General features: G+C 35.4%; 1 protein-coding gene across 1 annotated transcript in view; it reads left to right on the top strand.

The window, feature by feature from the left end:
* Positions 1–20,807, top strand: part of LOC107857986 (3beta-hydroxysteroid-dehydrogenase/decarboxylase) — a 48,648-nt gene extending 27,841 nt beyond the window's left edge. The window contains exon 12 of the mRNA XM_047405600.1: positions 1,570–20,807. Coding sequence (XP_047261556.1) covers positions 1,570–1,772 — 203 coding nt within the window. The 3' untranslated portion in view covers positions 1,773–20,807. The remainder of the gene's footprint in view (positions 1–1,569) is intronic.
* The last annotated feature ends 2,550 nt before the right edge of the window (positions 20,808–23,357 follow it).

Below are 23,357 nucleotides of genomic sequence, written 5' to 3'. Positions count from 1 at the left end.
AGCGGAATATTCTCTTGGGTTCTTAAGATTATACCTTCATTAAATTTATCTAACTATCCTTTTGTCTTGTTGTAATTGTGTAGTTTGTGTTCTTGTTAATGCAAACCGTAACTTCTTGTTAATGTTCATCATCTTCTTCATCTTGTAGTTCTTAAGCTAGTTTGTTGTTCGCTGCCAAATAAGGTGTTAAACACCTTGTATCCTTGTCTTGTATTGTTGAATCCGAGTGTGGTCACTAAATAGGTCCACAGATTCTTCAAACTAGTGGACTGTTTTGGTGTTTGTTTCGTGTTTCCATTGTTTTCTCGTATCATTTGGTATCAAAGCATGGCTTGATCTTGTTCAAACAAGATCAATCTTGGGCTTGTTAGTTGAAAAATAAAAAAAATTGATGAAAAACTAAAAAATAAAAAAGAAGCAAATCTGTCCGTGTTGTGTTCTTAGCCAAAATGGTGTTATTGTTGTGTCTTGATCGAGATTTTTACTTGTTTTGTTGTTTCTAGTGTTAGTTTTCTTCATCTCTAACACTCTTGAGTCTAAATCTAAATTTGAGCTTGAAATGTTGGTGTTGTTGTTGTGAACATAAGACTTGGCCGAATTGTTGTTGAAACATTATTGTGGTGGACTGTTTTGGCCTTGTGGTCTTCATCTTGTTGTTGTTCTAAGCTTGGCCACGTGATATTATTGTTCATTGGTGGCCTAACTACCATTTTGTTGAAGTTGTAGTTGTCTTGGCCAAGTGTTGAAGATATTGTATTGTGAAAATTGGAAGTTGTATTGTGAAAATTGTTGGTGTTCTTGGAGATTGTTGTTGGTTGTTCTTGAAGTTCTTCACAACCTTCGTAGCTTGTTAAAATAAAGTGAACTTTAGATCTATAAAGGTGAAAGGAAAATTGTGAAGCTTTGTTAGTCTTGAAAGACTTACCATCGCTCATCAACTAGTCAATCATGTCTCAACCACTTTCAACACTTTTCCATGATTTAAGGACTTATGTTTTAAGGAGAAGTATAAGAAAAAGTTGAAAGTCTTGAAAAGACTTATTTTCCCTCCTAAAATAAAATTCCACCAATCCAAATTAATTATTGACCAAGACTTGAAATCGGACAACAAAAAATTGTTAGAAACCACAACTAATTACGTGCTGCTGCATCATCATTGTTACTGTCCACGCAACAATTTTGGCTTAAATTTTGATTTCTTAGTTTTATTTTGTTGTCTCTTAGTTTCGTTTAATTGATCCTAGTACTAATTAACAAGCTAGTAAACTTCTACTAGGTTGTCACTTAGTTCTTGAATCCGTTGTTCGTGTCTACGTTTCTTTTGTACTTTTCTCTTTTGTGAATTCGTTGTATCTTGTTGGTTCAAGTCCTTAATCAAATTTTTTATGCGTCAACTCAAACGAAAATCTATTTCGGACCAAGGTGGACTCCTCCCTCAATTACTCACGAAGTACAAGTCGGCTTTTAACACTTGTGAAGCCAAGTGTGAGGTAAAATCGAGAGTGATAGTGGTGAGGCTTTTTGAACTAACTAGTTTGTTTTCTTTCGTTTGTTGTGTCTTTTCTTTAGGTACCAAGACTGCTAATAATCTCGATGCCACATTTGATCGCATCAGCGACAATTTTGTGGACATGAAATGGCATGTTGAAAGGCTACACCAATTGGCATCCACACTTAAACCAACAAATCCAAAACCTAAGGTCCAAACATCTCGCGATAAGAGCTTCCCGAAGGAAGTTGCTTCCCAAGCTTGTGAAGGACTTTCACACTGAGGTAAAGACGAACATACTCATGAATGTGAAGGTAAAATAGCTAACTCCTACACTTTGGTGCATGTGAATGATGATCGTGTGGCTAATAAGCCGTTGAGTGTAAGTAGTAGCTTACCTACATATGAGTATATCGATTCCTTGTAGGGGTGTGCATCGGTTGGTTCGGTTCGATTTTACATGTTGTTGGTTCGGTTTATCGATTTTCGATTTTTAAATATGTAAAACCAATAACCAACCAATAAGATATTTTCTTATCGGTTTTGGTTTATCGGTTTTTGGTCCTTAACGGTTTGGTTTTCGGTTTAACCAATAAGAAAATGCTTATAAAATAGAAATAGTAACAACTAAAATAAAAAATAAAATCTTAATTACCCCAAAACCTATGCAATGCATTTTAGTTTACAAGAATCTTCAAACTTGAAATGAATGTTAGTTAGGAAACAAATTGAATCTTAATTGTTGGAAGCTATAAATGCTTCAACCTTTTTATTACGATAATAGCCGAACTTTATTTTGTGCCTTTATTGCCCTGAATAGGTTAATACTTTGTGAATCACTGAATTATGAATTAGTAGTGCATATAATCTATATACATCTCTCTCTCTCTCTCTCATCGGTTGGTTCGGTTTTACATGTTATTGGTTCGGTTTATCGGTTTTTGGTTTTTAAATATGTAAAACCAATAACCAACCAATAAGATATTTTCTTATCAATTTCGGTTTATCGATTTTTGGTCCTTAACGGTTTGATTTTCGGTTTAACCAATAAGAAAATACTTATAAAATAAAAATAGTAACAACTAAAATAGAAAAATAAAATCTTAATTACCCCTAAAACCTACGCAATACATTTTAGTTTACAAGAATCTTCAAACTTGAATTGAATGTTTGTTAGGAAAAAAATTAAATCTTAATTGTTGGAAGCTATAAATGCTTCAACCTTTTTATTACGATAATAGCCGAACTTTATATTGTGCCTTTGTTGTCCTGAATAGGTTAATACTTTGTGAATCATTGAATTATGAATTAGTAGTGCATATAATCTATATACATACATCTCTCTCTTTCTCTCTCTCTCTCTCTCTATATATATATATATAGAGAGAGGGAAATTTAAATATATAACATAAATAAGGATAAAATAATAACTTAGTGTATCCTTATTGGGTTATTGGTTTAACCGATAACCCAATAAGCTAAAATTGATACCGAAATATTTACCCAATAATTTTTTTTTATAAAACCCATAAAAAATCGTTAACCCGATAACCCAATACCAATAACCCAACAACACTTTTATCGGTTTGGTTTATCGATCGGTTTGGTTTTTGCACAGCCTTAATTCTTTGCCACTTATGAATAATGTACATGTTGTGCGAGAGGATACACTAGTTGATCCTATAGATAGCAGAATCGACTGTTCTAATAAGATCGATTTGTGTTTATCTAGTGTTAAAGCTATTGTGTTGAATGAAAGTACACCATCGTGTGAAAATTGCGTTGGCCAACTTGTGTGTAAAACTTGCCCACCACTTGAGGATATGTGTTGTGTGATTAATTAATCTCAAGTGAGTGAAGAATTTGAAAATGTTGGTCAACAAAATGGGAGTGAAACCGAGAGCTATTCTTGGGATAGTCTTGTACTTGAAATCTCTTTGAAACTTGATATTGATCTCTTAGAGGTTGAAGAATGTGTTTTTTCCGAATCTGCCCGTGAAATAGATCATGCTCTATTTAGGTATAATGTCTTGTTTGAAGATGATAGAAACACTCCTAATAGACCTAGTGGTGAAAATAATGGTATAGCTTGTCTTGGAAGCTATAGCCTATATGTTAACCCACTATGGTGTGACCACATTCCTCCTAAAGATGGAAATCTCTTCTTGAAATATGAGAGTACTCTTACAGGTAAGCAATGTGAGGTCTTGGAAACTACTTCTTCTTTTGCTTTGTATGGCTTTTCCGAGAACATCATAGTAGAAGTAGAATTGAGTTCCACCTTTCTGTACTCTCTCTTTACTTGTGATGATATATATGCCAATATAGAGGGTAAGCCGTGTGGTTGTGGTAAAGACTACGGGAAATGGGTGTATTGTCTAGACCCGTGTCTATGACCACTCTTCCCATTTGATCCCGGTGCCCTCAGGGTGGGGATGAGTTACTTTCGGCTTAGGTGTATCCTTTCTAGATTTTCTTCATAACCAAGTCCTTGGTGCGGTTGTCAATGGTTTCCTAATGTGTAACTTCAAGGACTCTTGGTTGTATGTCAAGTATGAACTGCCTTGGCATGTTTAGACTTGTTGTTGGCCGAGACTTGAACTCAAAGGGTCCTCAGTTTCTTTTTTTTGGTGTGGCCTATTTTTTTTTTGGCTTGTTTTGATACATTTGGTATCCCTTATTTTTGATACATCCTCATTTTTTTTTTGGTGTGGACTGATTTGAGTGCATACCATTATTGTTTATTTTTGCTAATCCTAACCCTCATGCCATGAGGAAGTGTGCTTGTTTGTCTCTCTTTGATTTTACAAGGCATGGATTCGAGGTCGAATTCTTTTTGAGGAGGGGAGGATGATACAAGTATGACCAGAAAGATGGATGCATGTGAGAGTGTAATGAACCCGAGACTTGGAGTGTATGAGGGAAGGACTTAAAACACACCAAATCGACTCTAATCTCACACTTGGAGTGTAATGAGGAGCCTTGGAACACAACAAGGCAACCCTTAAATACACTTGAAGGGCACCTAGCTCTTAAAAGGCATTCTGGTCATTTTGTATTTTATTTGTAACCTAGTATAAATAGAACATTGTAGGACTTTTAGACTTAGATTATTCATGATGTTGTAAGTCTTGAAACACAAAGAAACACAAGTTCTCTCCCTTTGGAGGCACAAAATCGAAACTAGGCATAGAGTGTGGATTCACTCTTGTTGATCTCATGGCTTGAAAACGTGATGCTTGGGAGATGGATTCCGACCTTGTCTTCGTAAGAGATAGGTGAATGTTGTGTGTAGTGTTAAGGGTCCAAGAGTGGAATATGCTCTTGGATTCTTAAGATTATACCTTCATTAAGTCTATCTAACTATCCCTTTATCTTGTTGTAATTGTGTAGTTTATGTTCTTGTTAGTGTAAATCGTGGCTTGTTGTTAATGTTCATCGTGTTCTTCATCTTGTAGTTATTAAGCGAGTTTTTCGTTCGCTGCTAAATAAGGTGTTAAACACCTCGTATCCTTGTTACTCTTGTTATTCTTGTCTTGTATTGTTGAATCCGAGTGTGGTCATCAAATAGGTCTACGGGTTCTTTAAACTAGTGGACTGTTTTGGTGTTCGTTTCGTGTTTCCATTGTTTTCTCATATCACTGGTTGAGCTTCCAAAGAATACGAGGGTAATAAAGCTTCACCAATAAAAGCCACGACGCCCAGTGACTTTGGAAGAATTCTTACCAAGTTGGTTTCGTGTAAAATTGCTCAAGTCAACCTTGAGGCATCTTGTTTTAATACTGCCAAAGAGGGGGAAAAGGGTAAAAATCTACCTAAGAAAATTCCTTCATCTTCTAAAAATCTTGCTGAAACTCTTGGCCAAGAGGCACATGTATGTGATACAAAAATCACATTTACAAAAAACGATCTTCTGCTTGGTGAAACCCTACATAATCGTCCTTTGTACATGGTAGGTCAAGTTCTAGGGAAAAAGATAAATAGAATACTAATAGATAAGGGATTCGGAGTCAACATCGTATCTATTCATACAATGAAGGAACTTGGCATCGCTACTGACGAACTTTTCAAAAGCCATTTGATAATTCAAGGCTTCAACCAAGGGGGTTAGAGGGCCATGTGATCTGTCAAATTAGGGATTCATATGGATGATTTTCGATCAAATGAGTTGATGCATGTAATCGATGTCAATACTTAATACAAGATATTGCTTGGTAGGCCTTGGGTACACAAGCACAAAATTATCTCGTCCTCTTATTGTCTATGTTTGAAGTACCTCTAAGGCGGAGTGGAAAGAAAGATAGTTGTCGATGATAAGCCATTCATTGAAGTTGAGGCACACTTTGCCGATGCAAAATTCTACTTGAAGAATTATGTTGTGGATGAGAAAAGGGTTGATGATGTCACCAAGACCAAGTGTGATGATATTATAGCTAAGAGGGTCGCGGTGATCGTCAAAAAAGTCGCCACCAAGAAACGTCTCTCTACTTCAAATAAAGAAAGCATCACATGTTTGAAAAAAAGGCAAATCCTATTCTCTGCTACGTACCAAAGGTAAAGAAAGTAAAAAAATCATTAATTCGATGTGCAAGATAATGTGCTAGAAGGGATAACTCTACCTATCAAACAGATTGATGCAATAAATTCATCCTCAAGGATACTGGAAGAATTTATGGCTCAAAATCCGCCACAAAAGATAACACTTCCTACGAAGCATACAAAAGAAGGCTTCGACCTAAATGCATATAATTTATTTATGAAGGTTGGATATAATCCTAATTAGCCATCAAGGTTGGGAAAACTTTTGTTGGAAGGTACAACTAAGCAGAAATGTGAAGGCCTAGGGTACACGCAACCACCTCTAATTCATATCTCCATAAGAAGTGCTGTTAGTGACTACATCACTGTAGAAGAGGAGTCTACTGCATCCAATAAAAGGCATTCTGCTTTTGATCGATTGGGAAAACCAACTACAAGAACTTCTATTTTTTAGAGGTGGGGTCCACTAAATACCAAGAAAAGTAGCAAGCGTCGTAGAAATTGTCTAAACACAGCAAGACACTCTTCACCTACGATCCAGAAAGATTTCCAAAGTTTGATTCCTTCTAGAATGAGGCGACATATGGAATTGGTGGTTTCATGTGAGGAGGTGTTAAAAGCAAAGTCAAATACTGTGATTTATACCAAGAAACATGAGGAAGATGAAGAAAGTGTTGGCTTCTCATATCATGTTGCAACCCAGAATGAGAATGATGTCTCATCTCAAATGAAGGTTGATGAAGAGCTAGAAGATAACTTTCTGGTGTTACCACATATCCATCAACGATATGATTCTCAAAAGGAGGAAGATGCTGGAGATGCTCCGTCGCAACTCGAAGAAGGAGTGAACGCCACACTAGATCCCTTGAAGGAAGTTAATCTTAGAATTGATGAAGACCTAAGACCAACTTTCCTAAGTGCATTTCTAGAAATAGAGAAGGAAATTGCTTATATGGACATACTCAAAGAATATATTGATGTCTTCGTTTGGAATTATAAGGAAATGCCTGGCTTCGATACAAAGGTAGCAGTTCATTAGTTGGCGGTCAAGAACGGGGCTCGTCCTATTAAGCAAGACCAAAGGCGCTTTAGGCCAGAGTTGATTCCATTAATTAAAAATGATTTTAATAAACTTATTGAAGCTGGCTTTGTTCGTGAAGTCAAAAACCCCATGTGGATTTCAAGTATTGTTCCAGTACGAAAGAAGAATGACTAAATTCAAGTTTGTATCGACTTTTGGAATCGCAACAATGCATGCCCTAAGGATGATTTTCCAATCCCCATACCAGAATTGATGATTTATGCCACTACTAGTTGAGGCAATGTCCTTCATGGATGATTTATCCGGCTACAACCAAATTCGTATGGCGCCAAAGAATGAAGAGCTCACTGGATTTTGTATGTTTAAAGGTATTTATTGCTACAAGGTGATACCTTTTGGTTTGAAGAACACTGGTGCCACTTATCAAAGCGCTATGCAAAACATCTTTGATGGCCTACTCTATAAAAATATTGAATTCTATGTGGATTACCTAGTTGTGAAGTCAAGAAAGAGAGACGACTACTTAAAAGACCTAAGAATGGTATTCGAGTTGTTTCAAAGATATCAACTTAGGATGAATCCGTTGAAATATGCCTTTGGAGTTATTTCTGGAAAACTTCTTGGCTTCATTGTACGAAGAATTGAAATTGATTAGGCCAGGGTCGATGTGATTTTGAAAATGCCCAAGCCTTGAAACATTCATGAGTTAAAAAGTCTTCAAGGAAGGCTAGATTATTTAAGGAGGTTCATCTCAAACTTGGCCAGGAAATGTCAACATTTAGCTGTCTCATGAAGAAGGATGCTCTTTTTGAATGGGACCAAACTTGTAGTAAGGCCTTTGAGAGTATCAAATCATTGATGATGAAGCCTCTAGTTCTTGAGGCACCTATACCTAGAAAACCGTTGATACTCTACATCGTATCACAAGAAAGGTCAGTTGGTGCACTACTGGCATAAGAAAATAGCGAAGACAAAGAAAACTCTCTTTACTATCTGAGCGGCATGATGACACCAAATGAGCTGAATTATTCTCTACTTAAAAATTTGTGTTTGGTGTTGACCTTCTCAATCCAAAAGATGAAACACTACTTTCAACCTCATATTGTCCCTCTTATGTCTAGGGCAAATCCCATCAATTTTGTAATGTTGAAACTAGTCCTTAGTGACCGACTTGCAAGATGGTACCTTGAATTTCAATAGTTCGAGATTGTGTTCATTTTTCAAAAGGCTGTAAAGGGACATGAATTGTCAAACTTCTTTATAGACCACTCGATACCTGATGATTGGGAACTAACTAATGAACTTCCTAATGAAGATGCAATGGTTGTTAAAGCCAGAACCCCATGGAAGATGTACTTTGATGGTGCCATACATCGAGGTGGAGTTGGTGTTGGTGTGGCATTTGTCACTCTACAAGGATAGGTCATCCCATACTCTTTTACCTTGATAAATCGTTGCTCTAATAATGTTGTTGAATATCAAGTGCTAATACTAGGACTTGAGATGGCTGTCCACATGAAACAACTACAATTACAAGTCTTTGGTGACTCCTGATTGGTGATCAAGTAGCATTTTGAAAGTTGTAAAGTCAGAAAGCCGGTGCTATAACCAAATCATAATTATGCATAGAAGTTGATGGGATGGCTTGGAAAAGTAACCCTTCAGCATGTGCCTAGAAAAGAAAGTAGGCAAGTTGATGCCCTAGCTGCATTAGCATCAAACCTAACTCTTCCAGATCAGACACGAGTTACTATCCAACAAGAATGAGTAATACCACCACCAAATGATGATGAAGATGTAGAAAATAAGGTTGAGCACCTCGTCGCTGTGTCTGAAGCCATGAAGAAAGATTGGCGACAACCAGCCATTGACTACTTGTGTTATGGCATACTTCCAGAAGATCCAATAAGAAGGACTGTCATCCGTCGTCGTGCGCCTCTCTTCCTTTACTACAAAGACACGCTATACAGAAGATTATTTGAGAGAGTACTCTTATGATGTTTGGGAGAGAAAGAAGCAGTTCAAGCTTTGCAAGAAGTGCACTCGGGAGTTTGTGGATCTCATTAGTCTTGACCAAAGCTTTATTTTCACATTAAAAAAATGAGGTATTATTGGCCAACGATGGTGAAAGATTTCTTGGACTATGCTAGAAGATGCAAAGCTTGCCAACTCCATGCGAATTTCATACATCAATATCTTGAACTATTACACCCAACTATAGCATCTTGGACATTCAATGCTTGGGGATTGGATATTGGTAGATCACTATCGAAATCTTTTGGTGGACACTTCTATATCTTGGCCGCGACAAATTACTTCTCAAAATGGGTCGAAGATGTTGCTCTCAAGGAAGTATAGAAAGAAAATGCTCCAAGAGAATATCATCTACCGCTTCGGAGTTCCTCAATACATAATAACCGATAATGGCAAACCAGTTGATAACAAGTTGATGAACAGGGTTGTTATCTCTTTGGTTTCAAGCAGTGTAAGTCTTCTATGTACAATGTTGCCACCAATGGCCTAGCTGAAACATTCAATAAGACTTTATGCAATCTATTGAAGAAAGTAGTCTCCAAGTCTAAACGATATTGGAATGAGCGAATGAAAGAAGCTTTATAGGCATATAGGACAACTTATCGCACACCGACATAAACAACTCCACACACACTTGCTTTTGTAGTTGAAGCAGTCCTTCCACTTGAGCATCAAATACCTTCTTTAAGACTGGTTATTCAAGAAGGGCTCACTAACGAAGAGAATGCTAAGTTGCATCTTGCAGAGTTAGAAGCTCTTGATGAGAAGAGGATGGAATCTCAACAAAATCTTGAATGTTATCAAGTCTGTCTATCTCGTTCTTTCAACAAAAGAGTTTGGTTGAGGTGCTTCCAAGTTGGAGATCAAGTCCATGCAGTAAGAAGACCTATTATTACTTTTCTTAAGTCTGGGGGCAAATTCATCCAAAAGTGAGATGGACCATATATCGTACAAGAAGTATACAAAAATGGTGCTTACAAGCTTCTTGTTGTAGATGGTGCGGAAACTGGTCCTATCAATGCCAAGTTCTTGAAGAAGTATTATCTTTTAACAAAGATGACACTCCTTAAGGCACGGGTATAAACTGTATGTTCACTCCTGGCCGCAAGAGTATAAAATGCTTACTGTTCAAAACAAGAAGCCTGCTAGATTGAAAACCTCGAAAGAGGTGGCCTAGGAAAACGTTAGGATGCAAAAAAACACTCATCCAGAACTACGTTGTGACTTGATCCTCTTTTGCTGAGGTACATAGGCACTTGAAATTTCATTCAGCTACATGAGTGTCAAAAAATACATCTTCCTGCTTGTCTGCCATATGAAAGTGAAATTTCATTCTGAGTTCAGCTACATGAGTTTCAAAAAATACATCTTCCTGCTTGTCTGCCATATGAAAGTTAACTTTGCAAATCTTTCATTTAAATTTTGTACTTACGCCAAATATTAGTGGATCAATAGGGGCAAACTTCAATGGAATATGAGTTTTGTTCACATAAGTTGAAGTCTTCAAATTCATTAAGTTTCATGTTGAAACTTTTAAATTCACCATATTGAAGCCTATACGTTCACGGGTTTATCCTTAAACGGATTCAAAATTTCCATGCCTTAAGGTAGACAAGACTTGTCCCTTTACACCTTAAGCTGATCCCTTGACGGATTTTTCCTTAAAAGAATCTCAAAATTTTAATGTCTTAAGGTGGACAAGATTTGTCCCTTCGCATCTTAAGCTGCTGTCTTATAGGTTTATTCTTAAAAGGATCTCAAAGATTTCATGCCTTAAGGTGGACAAGATTTGTCTCTTTGCACCTTAGCTGGACTCCCATGGGTTTATCCTTAAAAGGATCTTGAAATTTCCATGCCTTAGTGTGGAAAAGATTTGTCCCTTTGCACCTTAAGTTGGTCTCTTCATGGATTTATCCCTAAGAGGATCTCGAAACTTCTATGAACTAAGGTGGACAAGATTTTTCCCTTTGCACCTTTAGCCGAAATTTTGATGGATTTATTATATAAAATAGCTAAACTTTTCAGGTCTCAAGGCGATGGGGGCAAAGTTAAACTCCTGCACCTTACGTTGACCATTGAAAAAGGACCATACTTGAAGTTGAACTTGTTAGGTCTCAAGGTAAAGAAAGCGAATAAACTCTCGCACCTTAAGTTGACCATTGAAAATAGACCATAATTGAAGCCGAACTTGTTAGGTCTCAAGGTGACGGGGGCGAAGTTAAACTCTCGCACCTTAAGCTGGCCATTGAAAAGGGATCATATTTGAAGCTGAACTTGTTAGGTCTCAAGGTGACAGAGGTGAAGTTAAACTCTCGCACCTTAAGTTGACCATTGAAAAAGGATCATACTTGAAGCTGAACTTGTCCGGTCTCAAGGTGACGGAGGTGAAGTTAAATTCTCGCACCTTAAGCTGACCTTTGAAAAACGACCATACTTGAAGTAGAATTTGTCAGGTCTTAAGGAAACGGAGGCGAAGTTAAACTCTCACACCTTAAGATAACTATTTAAAAGAGACCGTACTTGAACCTGAACTTGTCAAGTCTCAAAATGATGTATGCAAAGTTAAACTCTAGCACCTTAAACTAACCATTGAAAAGGGCCCATACTTAAAAGAAGACCACTGCATAAGTGCATTGGTAAAAAAGCCCATACTTAAAGAAAGCCATTGCATAAGTGTATTGGTGAAAAGGTCCATACTAAAGAAGACCATTGCATAAGATCATCAATGAAAGAGACCATACTTAAAGAAGACCATTGCGTAAGTGCATCGGTGAAAGAGCCTATACTTAACCATTGCATAAGTGCATCGATGAAAGGGCCTATACTTAAAGAAGATCATTGCAAAAGTATATCAGTGAAAATTCACATACTTAAAGATGACCATTGCATAAGTGCATCGGTGAAAGGGAGCAAACTTGAAGAAAAGTCACCGATCTTGAATTCAAATTGGTCGATCTTAAGGTGTACAAAGGAGAAGTTAACCTCTACCAAATTTAGTCAATTGTTGCACATTGTTATCTGCTTCGATTCTACAAGACGAAAAAGGGACAACACAGAGAAAACACAAGCAGGAGAGAGATTGGTACCTGGCAAGACGTTTCAAAATTGAAAATCATGTATCACCAACTTGGATTGAGATAAAATATTATGGTGAGAATGAAACCCTTAGAACTTTATTTGCAACAATCAAAATATCCTTTGATGATGACATATCTGCATCAAGATATAAATTATTTGGTGAGACAACGCAAATCTAAAATTATCTGCTGGACAGAATTCAGGATCAACTTAAAAAAATGACTAGAATAATTTTGAAGATCATAAATTCTAAATCTTGGATATGTTTTATATATATGTTTCTGGTATCTACAAAATCATTTGGATCATGATTTCGATATTCTCATATTGAGATATAAATTTTCTGATGTCACCGCGCAAATCTGAAATTGCTGGTGCATCAAAATCCATTGCTGATTGTGAGATAATACCTGAAAATATATCGAAGGTATTAAATTATGAATTTCGGATATGTTATAGATCGTTGTGTCTAGTTTTACAAGAATGAAGCGGCTTATTATTTCGTCCTTCCTACTTCAAGATATGCAGGTTTTGGCAAAGATGCGCGCGCAGATCTGAAATTTTTAGCATGAGATAATTATCAAGAATTATATTTGAAGGATTTTAAATCTGAATTTTGGATATATTATAGATCTCAAAGTCTAGTTTCTGAAATATCAAATGGTTCATGATTTTGATATTTCTACAATGAGATATGAATTTTCTATCACTAACATGCTGGCCTGAAAAAAGATGACAGAAATAAAAGAAAAGTAGAAGGAAATGAAATTAGCTCAACATTATTCATGGCTTGAAAACCCCAAAATTGATATTAAAAAAGTAGGGAACCTACATCATTTTAAGAGTTGTAGGGTAGTTGTTTCCTTCTCCAATATAAATTCAAATTGAAAGAGTTTTTATCTCCAATATAAATTCAAATTGGAGGTTGTTTCTTTCTTCAATATAATTTCAAATTGAAGGTTGTTTCATTCTCCAATATAAATTCAAATTGTGTTGGAACCCTTGGGGGTTGCACCACATAATGAGGGACCAGGTCCCTCAAAGTCAATCACACGCAATAGAATAGTAAAGTAACTGTAAGGTGCTGGAAAATGCAAGAAAGTAAAAATATAGGATCTTTACATGGAAATCTAGGAAGGGAAAAACCACGGTTTTCCCCCACAAGCACCTTAAGAAATCCATTATAATCAACCTCCTGATTACAGTCTAGATTTTATTCTAACTCTAGGCTCCTTTTGCTAGTAGCAACTCTACTATCAACTCATCTTGGTAACTCTACCAAAGACTCTCTCTATTGATTAACTCTAATAAGTCACAAGCTTAGGCAACTCTACCTAAGCACCTCTCTCAATAAATGAAAAACTCTACTCTTATAGCAGGAGTACTTCAGTTACAAATCAATACTCACTCAAGAACAACTTTAATTTAAGCTTTCATAAATAGCTAAGAACTTGAGCATTGTTGGAACTGGGTTTTTTGTTGCCTCTTTTCAGTCTTTTCAATTGTAAAAGATGATTTGATTATGAGGCATCTCTTTTCTTTTATAGCTGAGTGATGATTAGGATTGAAAGATCATTGGACCAACTATCCTAATAAGTACAAAATAGTACCTATAAGTTTGTTACACAAGAGGATAAAATTGTGCAGAAAATGTGTGCCAGCTGTACTGTATCTTGCATATCAAGGTAATGCGTGCCAGCTGTACTGTATCTTGCATATCAAGGTACCTTGTCCCTTGCAGGTAGATGCTCATCATTAAAACTAGATATAGGAATTTTATCCCCTTTTTATGATGAAAAATCAACCATAAAGCTTTGAGCATCAGTGCATATTCATCATATTTAATTAGTGTGATTACCACTTGAAGATGAATGTTCCCCCTATCATCATGCTTCCTCTATCAGGCAACATAGGGACCTGGTCCTTTGTTGACATTTGGAGCAAAAACTTGAGCACATTTGCTCCCCCCTGCCATTATGCACCATAATTTATCATTTGTATACTTCCCTCTGTCACCATGCCACACATGACCACACACTTTCTTATTTCATCTATTCAGCAAATCAATTACTTCACCTAGTACCTGGTCCCTACTACATGAACTAAATATTCCCCTTTTTGGCATCACTGAAAAGTGAGTATTGTAAACCAAGAGTAATAGTAAGCATAAGTTAGTTAACTCATGGCCACCGGGGCAACACTACCATGAGGAACACTTTTAGGGCAAAAATAGATAAAGAGCATAAAAGCAAGAACCCATTCATGTTAAACAGATCATGTATCATTTTAGTGCAAGAAGTACATTTCAAGTTCCATAGAAAAAGCCATAGAAATTAGAGAAAAAGGTGGAGGATTTTTAGAAATAAGGTCATCTTAGGATAGTGTAGCAATTCAAGCTCAGAAGCCTCATTGGTTAGAATTGTATCCTTCACATTGAGTTCATCATTTTCTCGCTCACTGGTTCTGTATTTTTTAATTTTACACTAACACTCACCAAACTTTTGTATTTTCTAACTTTTGCCTTTTTTTTTCTTTTACAACCCCTACTAGGTCATTATCAGATATTTTTTTTAGGACTAGGTCCCTCAGAAATCTGGTGCCTTTTAATAGGGTTTTCAGAATTCACTTAGGAGGCTTTTGTTTTCAGGCAGTTATTATGTTTCAAGGACTATCAAAACTTTCTTTTACACTGTCAAAAGGATAAAGTATTTTCAGAGATAAAACTTCATTGGAAGGGTAAGTAAAGAAAGGATTTGTCTTTGGATAATTAGGATAATTGGTTTGGGTAGGGTCTATTGAGTAACTCCAAAGATGAATTTGATTTCAATTTTTCCTAGGATAGGGTGTCTAGTATGGAGATAGAGAGTGTGATCTTTTTCAATAGAACAAAAAGAAAAATATGCATATTCGTGATACTAACCTGAGAGATGGGACCAGGTGCCTCTCTTTGTTTGAGTAATTTCTCAAATTTGTGCATACTTCATCTGTTTTCTTCAAAAATTGTTCCCATGGATGTATATATGCAAAGATATGATACTGAGTTAGACTAACCAGTACATAATGCTAACCAGTACATACTTTACCAAGGATACCTGTCTCCTAATCATAGCCAATTTTGTGGAGAACTACTGATTCACATGGTAGGTTAGGTTATTTTGATCAGGCCTAACTTTAGCCTGTTCTTCTTAAGTTGTTCCTTGTGAAGTACCTTAGTAAAAACATTTGCTATCTGATCCTCAGTCTTGCAGAACTTCAGGCAGGTTGACCATTTCTCAACATTGTCTCTTAGGAAGTGATAAGTCACATCAATGTGCTTGGTCACTCTTGTGCTGCACTGGATTATTGGCCATATTTAGTGCACTTGTGTTTTCATATATTAGTGGTATGGTGTCTGAGAAAATACCAAAATCTTTTAATTGTTGCTTGATCCATAGAAGTTGTGCACAATAAGAAGCAGCAATAATATATTCAGCCTCAGCAGTAGATAGAGCAACTGAGTTTTGCTTCTTAGATCCCCAGAAGAATAAGGATGAGCCAAGAAAATGTGCCATTACTAAAGCACTTTTTCTATCTACCAAATATCCTGCATAGTCAGCATCAACATAGCCTACCAAGTCAAAACTGTCTCCTGATGGATAGTATAGGACCAGGTCCCTTATCTCCTTGAGATACCTAAGAATTCTTTTTCAGCTTTCAGGTGGGATTTCTTTAGGCATGCTTGAAATTTAGCACACATTCCTACACTAAAAACAATGTTAGGCCTACTTGCAGATAGATATATCAAGGATCCAATAATCTCTCTCTACATTGTCTCATTCACTGAAGGAACTAACTCATTATTGTCCATTTTTTAGCGGGTTCTAATTGGGGTATCAATTGGATTGGAATCTCCCATGTTATACTTTTTCAGTAGCTTCTTGATGTACTTCTCCTGATAAATCATTGTCCCTTGAGAAGTTTGCTTAATCTGTAGACCTAGAAAAAAGTTCAATTTACCCATCATACTCTATTTCAAATTCATTTTCCATCAGTTTAGAAAATTCTTCACATAGGGATTTAGAAGTAGCTCCAAAGATTATCTCATCAATATATATCTGAACAATGAATAGACTGCTACATCTGGTCTTTAAGAATAGAGTGTTATCTATTTTCCCTCCTTTGAAGCTATTTTCATGAGAAACTTTGAGAGTCTCTCATACCAGGACCTTAGTGCTTGCTTCAAACCATAAAGAGCTTTGTCCAATTTAACTACATGATGAGGAAAATCTGCATCTTCAAAACCTGGTGGTTGTTTGACAGATACTTCTTTCAAGTTTCCATTCAGGAAGGCACTCTTTAAATCCATTTGAAGTAGTTTGAATACCATGTATGTAGCAAATGCAATAAGTATTTTGATTGCCTCTATTCTTGCTACAGGGTCAAAGGTCTCATCATAGTCAATCCCTTCTTCTTAGTTATAGCCTTGAACAACCAGTCTTGCCTTGTTTCTGTTGATAGTTTCATTTTCATCTTGCTTATTCCTATATACCTATTTGGTCCCAATAATTGTTCTATCAACAATCCTAGGTACCAAATTCCAAACTTTGGTTTTTTCAAATTGATGAAGCTCTTCTTCCATTGCATTAATCCAATCAGCATCTTTCAGGGCCTTCTTTACATTCTTGGGCTCAATTTGGGATAAAAAGTCTGAAAATGCCATAGCATTCCTGGCTTGAGCTCTTGTTTGAACTCCAGTTTCCAGGGATGTGGTCAGGTTATCAAGGGGAAGAGAGGATTTGTGCCTCCAATTTTGCCTTTTGAGATTGATACTACTGGGACCTGGTCCTTGTGAATTCTAACTGGTTTCCTCTTGTTGTTCTTTTAGTGGAGATGGAAATTGTGGCTGAGATCCTAGATCATCATTGCTGTCATCACTCTCATCTGCATCATTAACCCCTTGATGATCATCTTCCGTAATAACATCTATTTGAATAGGAATGAGTTCTTCATTTTCTGAACTTTCACCATCTCCAGTGTTCATTTGACTTCTTGACTCATTAAAGATCACATGAATACTTTCTTCAACACACAGAGTCCTTTTATTGAACACTCTGTAAGCCTTTCTAGTTGAGGAGTAGCCTACAAACACAACTTCATCACTCTTGGAATCATATTTTCCCAATTCTCTGTTCCCATTATTTAGTATAAAACATTTGTATCCAAAAGGTCTGAAGTAGTCTATCCTAGGCTTCCTATTGAATACCAACCCATATGGAGTTTTATTTAGAAGTAATCTAATCAAACAACTATTAGTCACATAACAAGCAATATTCACTTCTTCAGCCTAGAAACTGTTTGGAAGACCACTATCAATTAGCATAGTCCTAGCAATCTCTATGAGAGTTTTGTTTTTACTTTCAACAACTCTATTTTTTGTGGAATTTTGGGAGAAGAAAAGTTGTAACTTATTCTATGCCGAGCACAAAAGTCATCAACTTGAGAATTCTCAAATTCAGTCCCATGATCAGACCTAAATTAAGTAATTTTGCAATTTAGACTCACTTGGATTTTCTTGGCAAAAGCCACAAGAACCCTATATGTTTAATCTTTGGTTCTTATAAACATTGTCCAGGTGAACCTGGAATAGTCATACACAATGACCAGCATGTATTTCTTCTCTTCTATACTTTGGACTTTGATAGGTCCGCATAAATCCATGTGTAGTATTTTAAGAGGTTTGGAAGTACTTACTTGTTCTTCAATTTGAAGGAGGATCTGGTCTGTTTAACTTTAACACAAGTATCACATAGGTTGTTGTCTGAAAATTTCAGCTTTGGCAGGCCACGGACCAGGTCCCTTGAAATCAACCTGTTTAACAAGAAGGAACTCACATGCCCTAATCTTCTGTGCCACAAATTAGCATCTTCACCTTGTGCACTTAAACAAGTTAATTCGCCATCAGCCACAGACTCCAAATCAGCTAAATACATGTTCTTGATCCTTTTGGCTTTGAGAATAGTCTTTCCAGATTTCATGCTTGGTACAGTGCATTCATCAGATGAGAATTTTACCTTATTTCCTTTGTCACAGATTTGAGATACACTAAGAAGACTGTACTTTAGCCCACTCACATAATACACATCTTCTATTACATGATGAGGTGATTTCCCAATCTTTCCAATACCTTGGATGTAACCTTTTTTGACATTTCCAAAAGACATACCTCCCCCTTGAAGTGCCTTAAGAAAGAGAAAACAATCAACCCTTCCAGTCATGTGTCTAGAACAACTACTATCCATAAGCCAGTTTTGGTTGTCATCTCCCCTTTCTACCATATTTTCTTCTCTATCTACAATAGTGGCTATCAGAGAGCTACAGGATCCTGAGATTATTTTCTTCTCACCATGTTTCAACACGAAACCATCTCCATCCTCCTTGTCTTTCTCAGATTTATTTGAGAAGTCTTCCTATGCAGCCAACACCTTCTTTATTATACAGCTAGCTGCATCTTTTATTTTTGATTTTTCATGATTTTGATAATTTTTTTTGCTAAGCTAACCACCCTTTTTTTATATCTCTAACAATCCTCATTGCCAGAAGTGCAACATCAGTGTTTTCTTTTCTTGGGCCAGACTCTAAAGCCTTCAAGGATAGGAGTCTCTCCCTTCTTGCTTCTTTTCTTTCCACCTCTAGTTCAGTTATAGTAGCCATGATGATAAGAACACTCTAGGTATGAACCTTTTAGAGTGAACTTGCTCTAATACCAATTGTTGGAACCCTTGGGGCTGCACCACACAGTGAGGGAACAAGTCTCTCAAAGTCAATCACAGGCAATAGAACAGTAAAACAACTATAAGGTGCTGGAAAAACAAAGGCAGTGCAGGAAAGTAAAAACACACGATTTTTACGTGGAAACCCAGAAAGGTAAAAACCATGGTTTGCCCTCACGAACACCTCAAGAAATCCACTATAATCAACCTTCTAATTACAGTCTAGATTTCAGCCTAACTCTAGGCTCCTTTCGCTAGTAGCAACTCTACTACCAACACATCTTGGTAACTCTACCAAGGACTCTCTCTACTGATTAACTCTAATCAGTCACAAGCTTAGGCAACTCTACCTAAGCACCTATATCAATAAACAAAAACACTACTCTAATAATATGAGTAATTTAGTTACAAAGCAGTTCTAACTTAAGAATATTTTCAATTTAAGCTCTCATAAATAGCTAAGAACTCGAGCATTATTGGAACTGGGGTTTTTGCTGCCTTTCTTCACTCTTTTCAATTGCAAAAAAACATTTGATGAAGAGGCATTTCTTTTCTTTTATAGCTGAGTGATGATAAGTGCTGAAAGATCATTGGACCAACTGTCCTAATCAGTACAAAATAGCACCTGTAAGTTTGTTACACAAGAGGATAAAACTGTGTAGACAACGCATGCCAGCTATACTGTATCTTGCACATCCTGGGACCTAGTCCCTTGCAGTTAGCTACTCATCATAAAAAAAATACATATAGCAAATTGAAAGAGTTTTCATCTCCACTATCAATTCAAATTGGAGGTTGTTTCCTTTTTCAATATAAATTTAAATTGAAGGTTGTTTCCATCTCCAATATAAATTTAAATTGGAAGGGTTTTATTCCTGATTAAGGCGGTGAAAAGTGTTTCAAAATCTATTTGGAATTGGACAAAGTTAAGATATCTTAGAAGTGGACATCATTAAGAAATTCATTATTGGAGTTAGATATCATGTCTCACCAATGGATCTTACGTGTAGAAATTCATGAAATAAATTGAGACTAAAAAAAAGAAAATTTTTGAGAGGCAATATAAATATGCAAATTGCATGGTTCAACTTCAAATTTTCTCAACTTATGAAATGGGGTGTTCATATGTATGAAAATCTTTGAAGCATGAAGGAAGCATATTTAAATAATCATACTTTAAGTCTAGTCTCTAAAGTATACACTCGTCCAACCTTAAAGTAGGAGGTATTTTATGGGCAACAAAATTTTATAAATTAAAATCCATACAATATTCAAATTATAGTAAATTTAAAATATATTTATCTCAAATAAATATTGTATATTGCAGATCAGTATAATTGATTTAGTTATTTAAGTCCAAACATGTATGAATTTAAGGAAGGTTCAATTTTTATTGGACTAGCCCATTGATTTGGGCTACAAATGATGAGCCCACTTTGTAAAGCCTAAGGTATTGTCATATTATAGAGTCCAAATAAGTGTCACGTATTGAACGATGTGGCATGGCAAATCAAGTGAAGGAGCCAATAGGACTATGCCACTTGTCAAAATGATGCAGCAGGCCTAATGAAATCAAAAGTCCGTAAAAGGCGTTATGTCACTTGAATCTGATTGGTCAAAAGAAGTTCATATTCACCATGACTCTTTACTTTCTACAATGATAAATAGAGGTCTCATAACTCAGAAAAAGGACCAGAAAATCTAACAAGAAGTAGGAGAAAGCTCATGGATCAAACGCCACAATTTCTCTACAAGCTCAAGCATTCAAATTCAGTTCATCAAGATTCTAGATCAAGACCACAAGATTCAAGAACAAGCCCCAAGGCCCTTGAATTCAAGTACAAGTCAAGATCAAATCCATCAAATTCACAAATCAAGTTCAAATTTAGGATCAAGCTCGAATACCTTGAATTTATATTTTAAAAGGCAAATCAGAGGATTCATAGAGATTGTAACACTCACATATTGATATCAATAAAACTATTGTTGCAATATTTTTCTTGTCCCAATTATTTATTTTCTCGATCTCAAAATTTTATAGTCCAATAGTAAGTTTGGACTCAATTTGATTATACATCTCTATAAATTATTCTTTAATTTTATATTAGTTAGTATTGGATACCGAGTTGTATATTCATTTGCTTCATCTAATTTGTTGGAAGGTCACATAATTTTATTTTTTAGACATGGATACATGCAAGTTGTAAAAGTCATAATTATTCTCTCCTTGTGGTTTTATGAAATTGACACGACTAAATATATAGTTTCAAAATGTCAAATTTTCTGACTTAGTTATTGTAATTGTGTTGCATGACTATTTTTTTTTATATTATTTTTTGAAATTTAACAAAATTTTAATTTAGCATTATTAAAATGCTAATTAGAATCAATATGCTTATTTAGCTACTCTATTTGAAAGAAGCATTATGTTTCTTACCCGATTTAATTTGTGATTTATTTTTTCTGTTGTTGCTACTAATTTTTAAATAATCAAAGATCCAATTATAATTTGGTCTATTTTGACATTGGTTGAGGGTAATACATAGGTTTGAACTCCGGTTCACTATGATAATAAGACAGTGGGTTCAAGTTCCTACGAAATATGGCCGATACTGTTTCATATGGGTAAGACGTTGAGTTCAAGTCCCATCATGATATATTGATGATTAAGGCAAAATAATATGTTTTTGAGAAAAAGTAATGAAACCAATCACATTATTGATTTGATCCATTCCTTGATGTGAATGTGGTAGTTATGCATATAAGTCTGAAAGATGACAAAAATTAATTATGGTTATATAAATGATAAGACTGAAAGATGGCAAAAATTTATGGTTGTATAAATAAATGTGGGTGTTGCACATGACAAAGTAATAGTCATCATTGTGGTAATTATAAAAGAAAGAACATGATGAGTTCTTAAAATGGTATTCCACAAGTGAAGGCAATTCTTTGCCATCAATTTGGTATAAAAGGTCAATGTGCATGCGGTTATCGTGTAACCTTATTTGACAAATGTTATAAATCCTCCATAAAAAGAATATAATATGGTTGTACATTTAATCTTTCAAAATGATGTTGAGGTATATATCATATCAATATGATAAATGTTAAGACATTAAACACATACAATATATTAGTCCATTTCTTGAAGAGAATGTGACTTGTGATAAACATTGTCGATGCTCGACTATTCATGAAAGTGAATGTGTCAAGATGTGATGAAATTCATGGAAAAAAATGTTCTTATATATGGTTGGATAAACACCAAAACTCACCTCTACTGGAGGTTTTGAGAGAAATAAAGAATATTTTAATTTGGTATAAAAAGGTCATGATGATATAGTATATTTTATCATGATCTACCAAAGAATAAAATCAAGAAGTGATTCTTGCCTACAAAAGTTTTGACCATGATCAAAATGAATATTATGGTGTGATCGAATGGATTTGTCATTGATTGCGTAAATATGATACGCATCAAAAAGGGCTTTGCCAAATGTTATAAAAATAAATTATTAAAGGCAAAAGTAAAGCAAGAAAGAGGTTTTGCATAAAATGATTTTGACTATAATGACAATAATTTTCTCTTTGATAGGAGATGACCACCATACAAATGATGTTTTGAAATATGAGGTAGTACACAAGTATTTGATAGCCTTAAAAAGCTAATGTGTTAATACTCGGAGGAATAAAATTATTTAGGTCATTGAAATTGTAGTAAATCTCCAAAAGAAATTTTTTAAGTTTCAAGGAAATTGAATAAAAATATTATTATATTAAGACTATAAATTATGAAAAGATTTTATATTATGGAAAAGGCTACCCGTTTTCCTCCTGTTTATTAATACAAATATATGAGCATGGTGATGGAATCACAAGCTGTAGTAAACTAAAAGCTTACAGAAAATATAAGTGGCATGATCGGTTGATCATCCCAATTCAAATGTGATGCATAAATAATTGAGAATTAAGGGGTTTTACATTGAAGAAATAAAATATTCTTCAAGAATTCTCTTATGTTGCTTGTTCTCACGATAAAATATTATACCAATTAAGGTTGTAATTGTATCTCTTAAATTTTTGAAACATACATCAAGGTGAATATGGGCCCGTTCACCTATCGTGTTACCGTTTACTATGAAATGAGATGCATCTATGGTTGGTCACATGCGCTGCTATCAACTTGCAATTTGATTTTTGCAACGTTGTTTGCTCAAATTATTAAATTTAGAGCATGGTTACAAACTATAGAAATTAATAATGCTGATTGGTTTAGCAGAAAATTGTGTGCCTCTAATTATAGCTGAATCATTGGTTATGAGAATACATCTCCCTCAAAATAAATTTAGAATAAGATGAGTTTATTTAAATATAAAAATATTTGTATGCATCAATCTAACAAAGCTCTCCTATATTGTTGGTT

Source organism: Capsicum annuum, chromosome 2, assembly GCF_002878395.1.
Source record: "Capsicum annuum cultivar UCD-10X-F1 chromosome 2, UCD10Xv1.1, whole genome shotgun sequence".
Taxonomy (NCBI): domain Eukaryota; kingdom Viridiplantae; phylum Streptophyta; class Magnoliopsida; order Solanales; family Solanaceae; genus Capsicum; species Capsicum annuum.
This window is presented reverse-complemented; position numbering and strand designations above follow the sequence as displayed.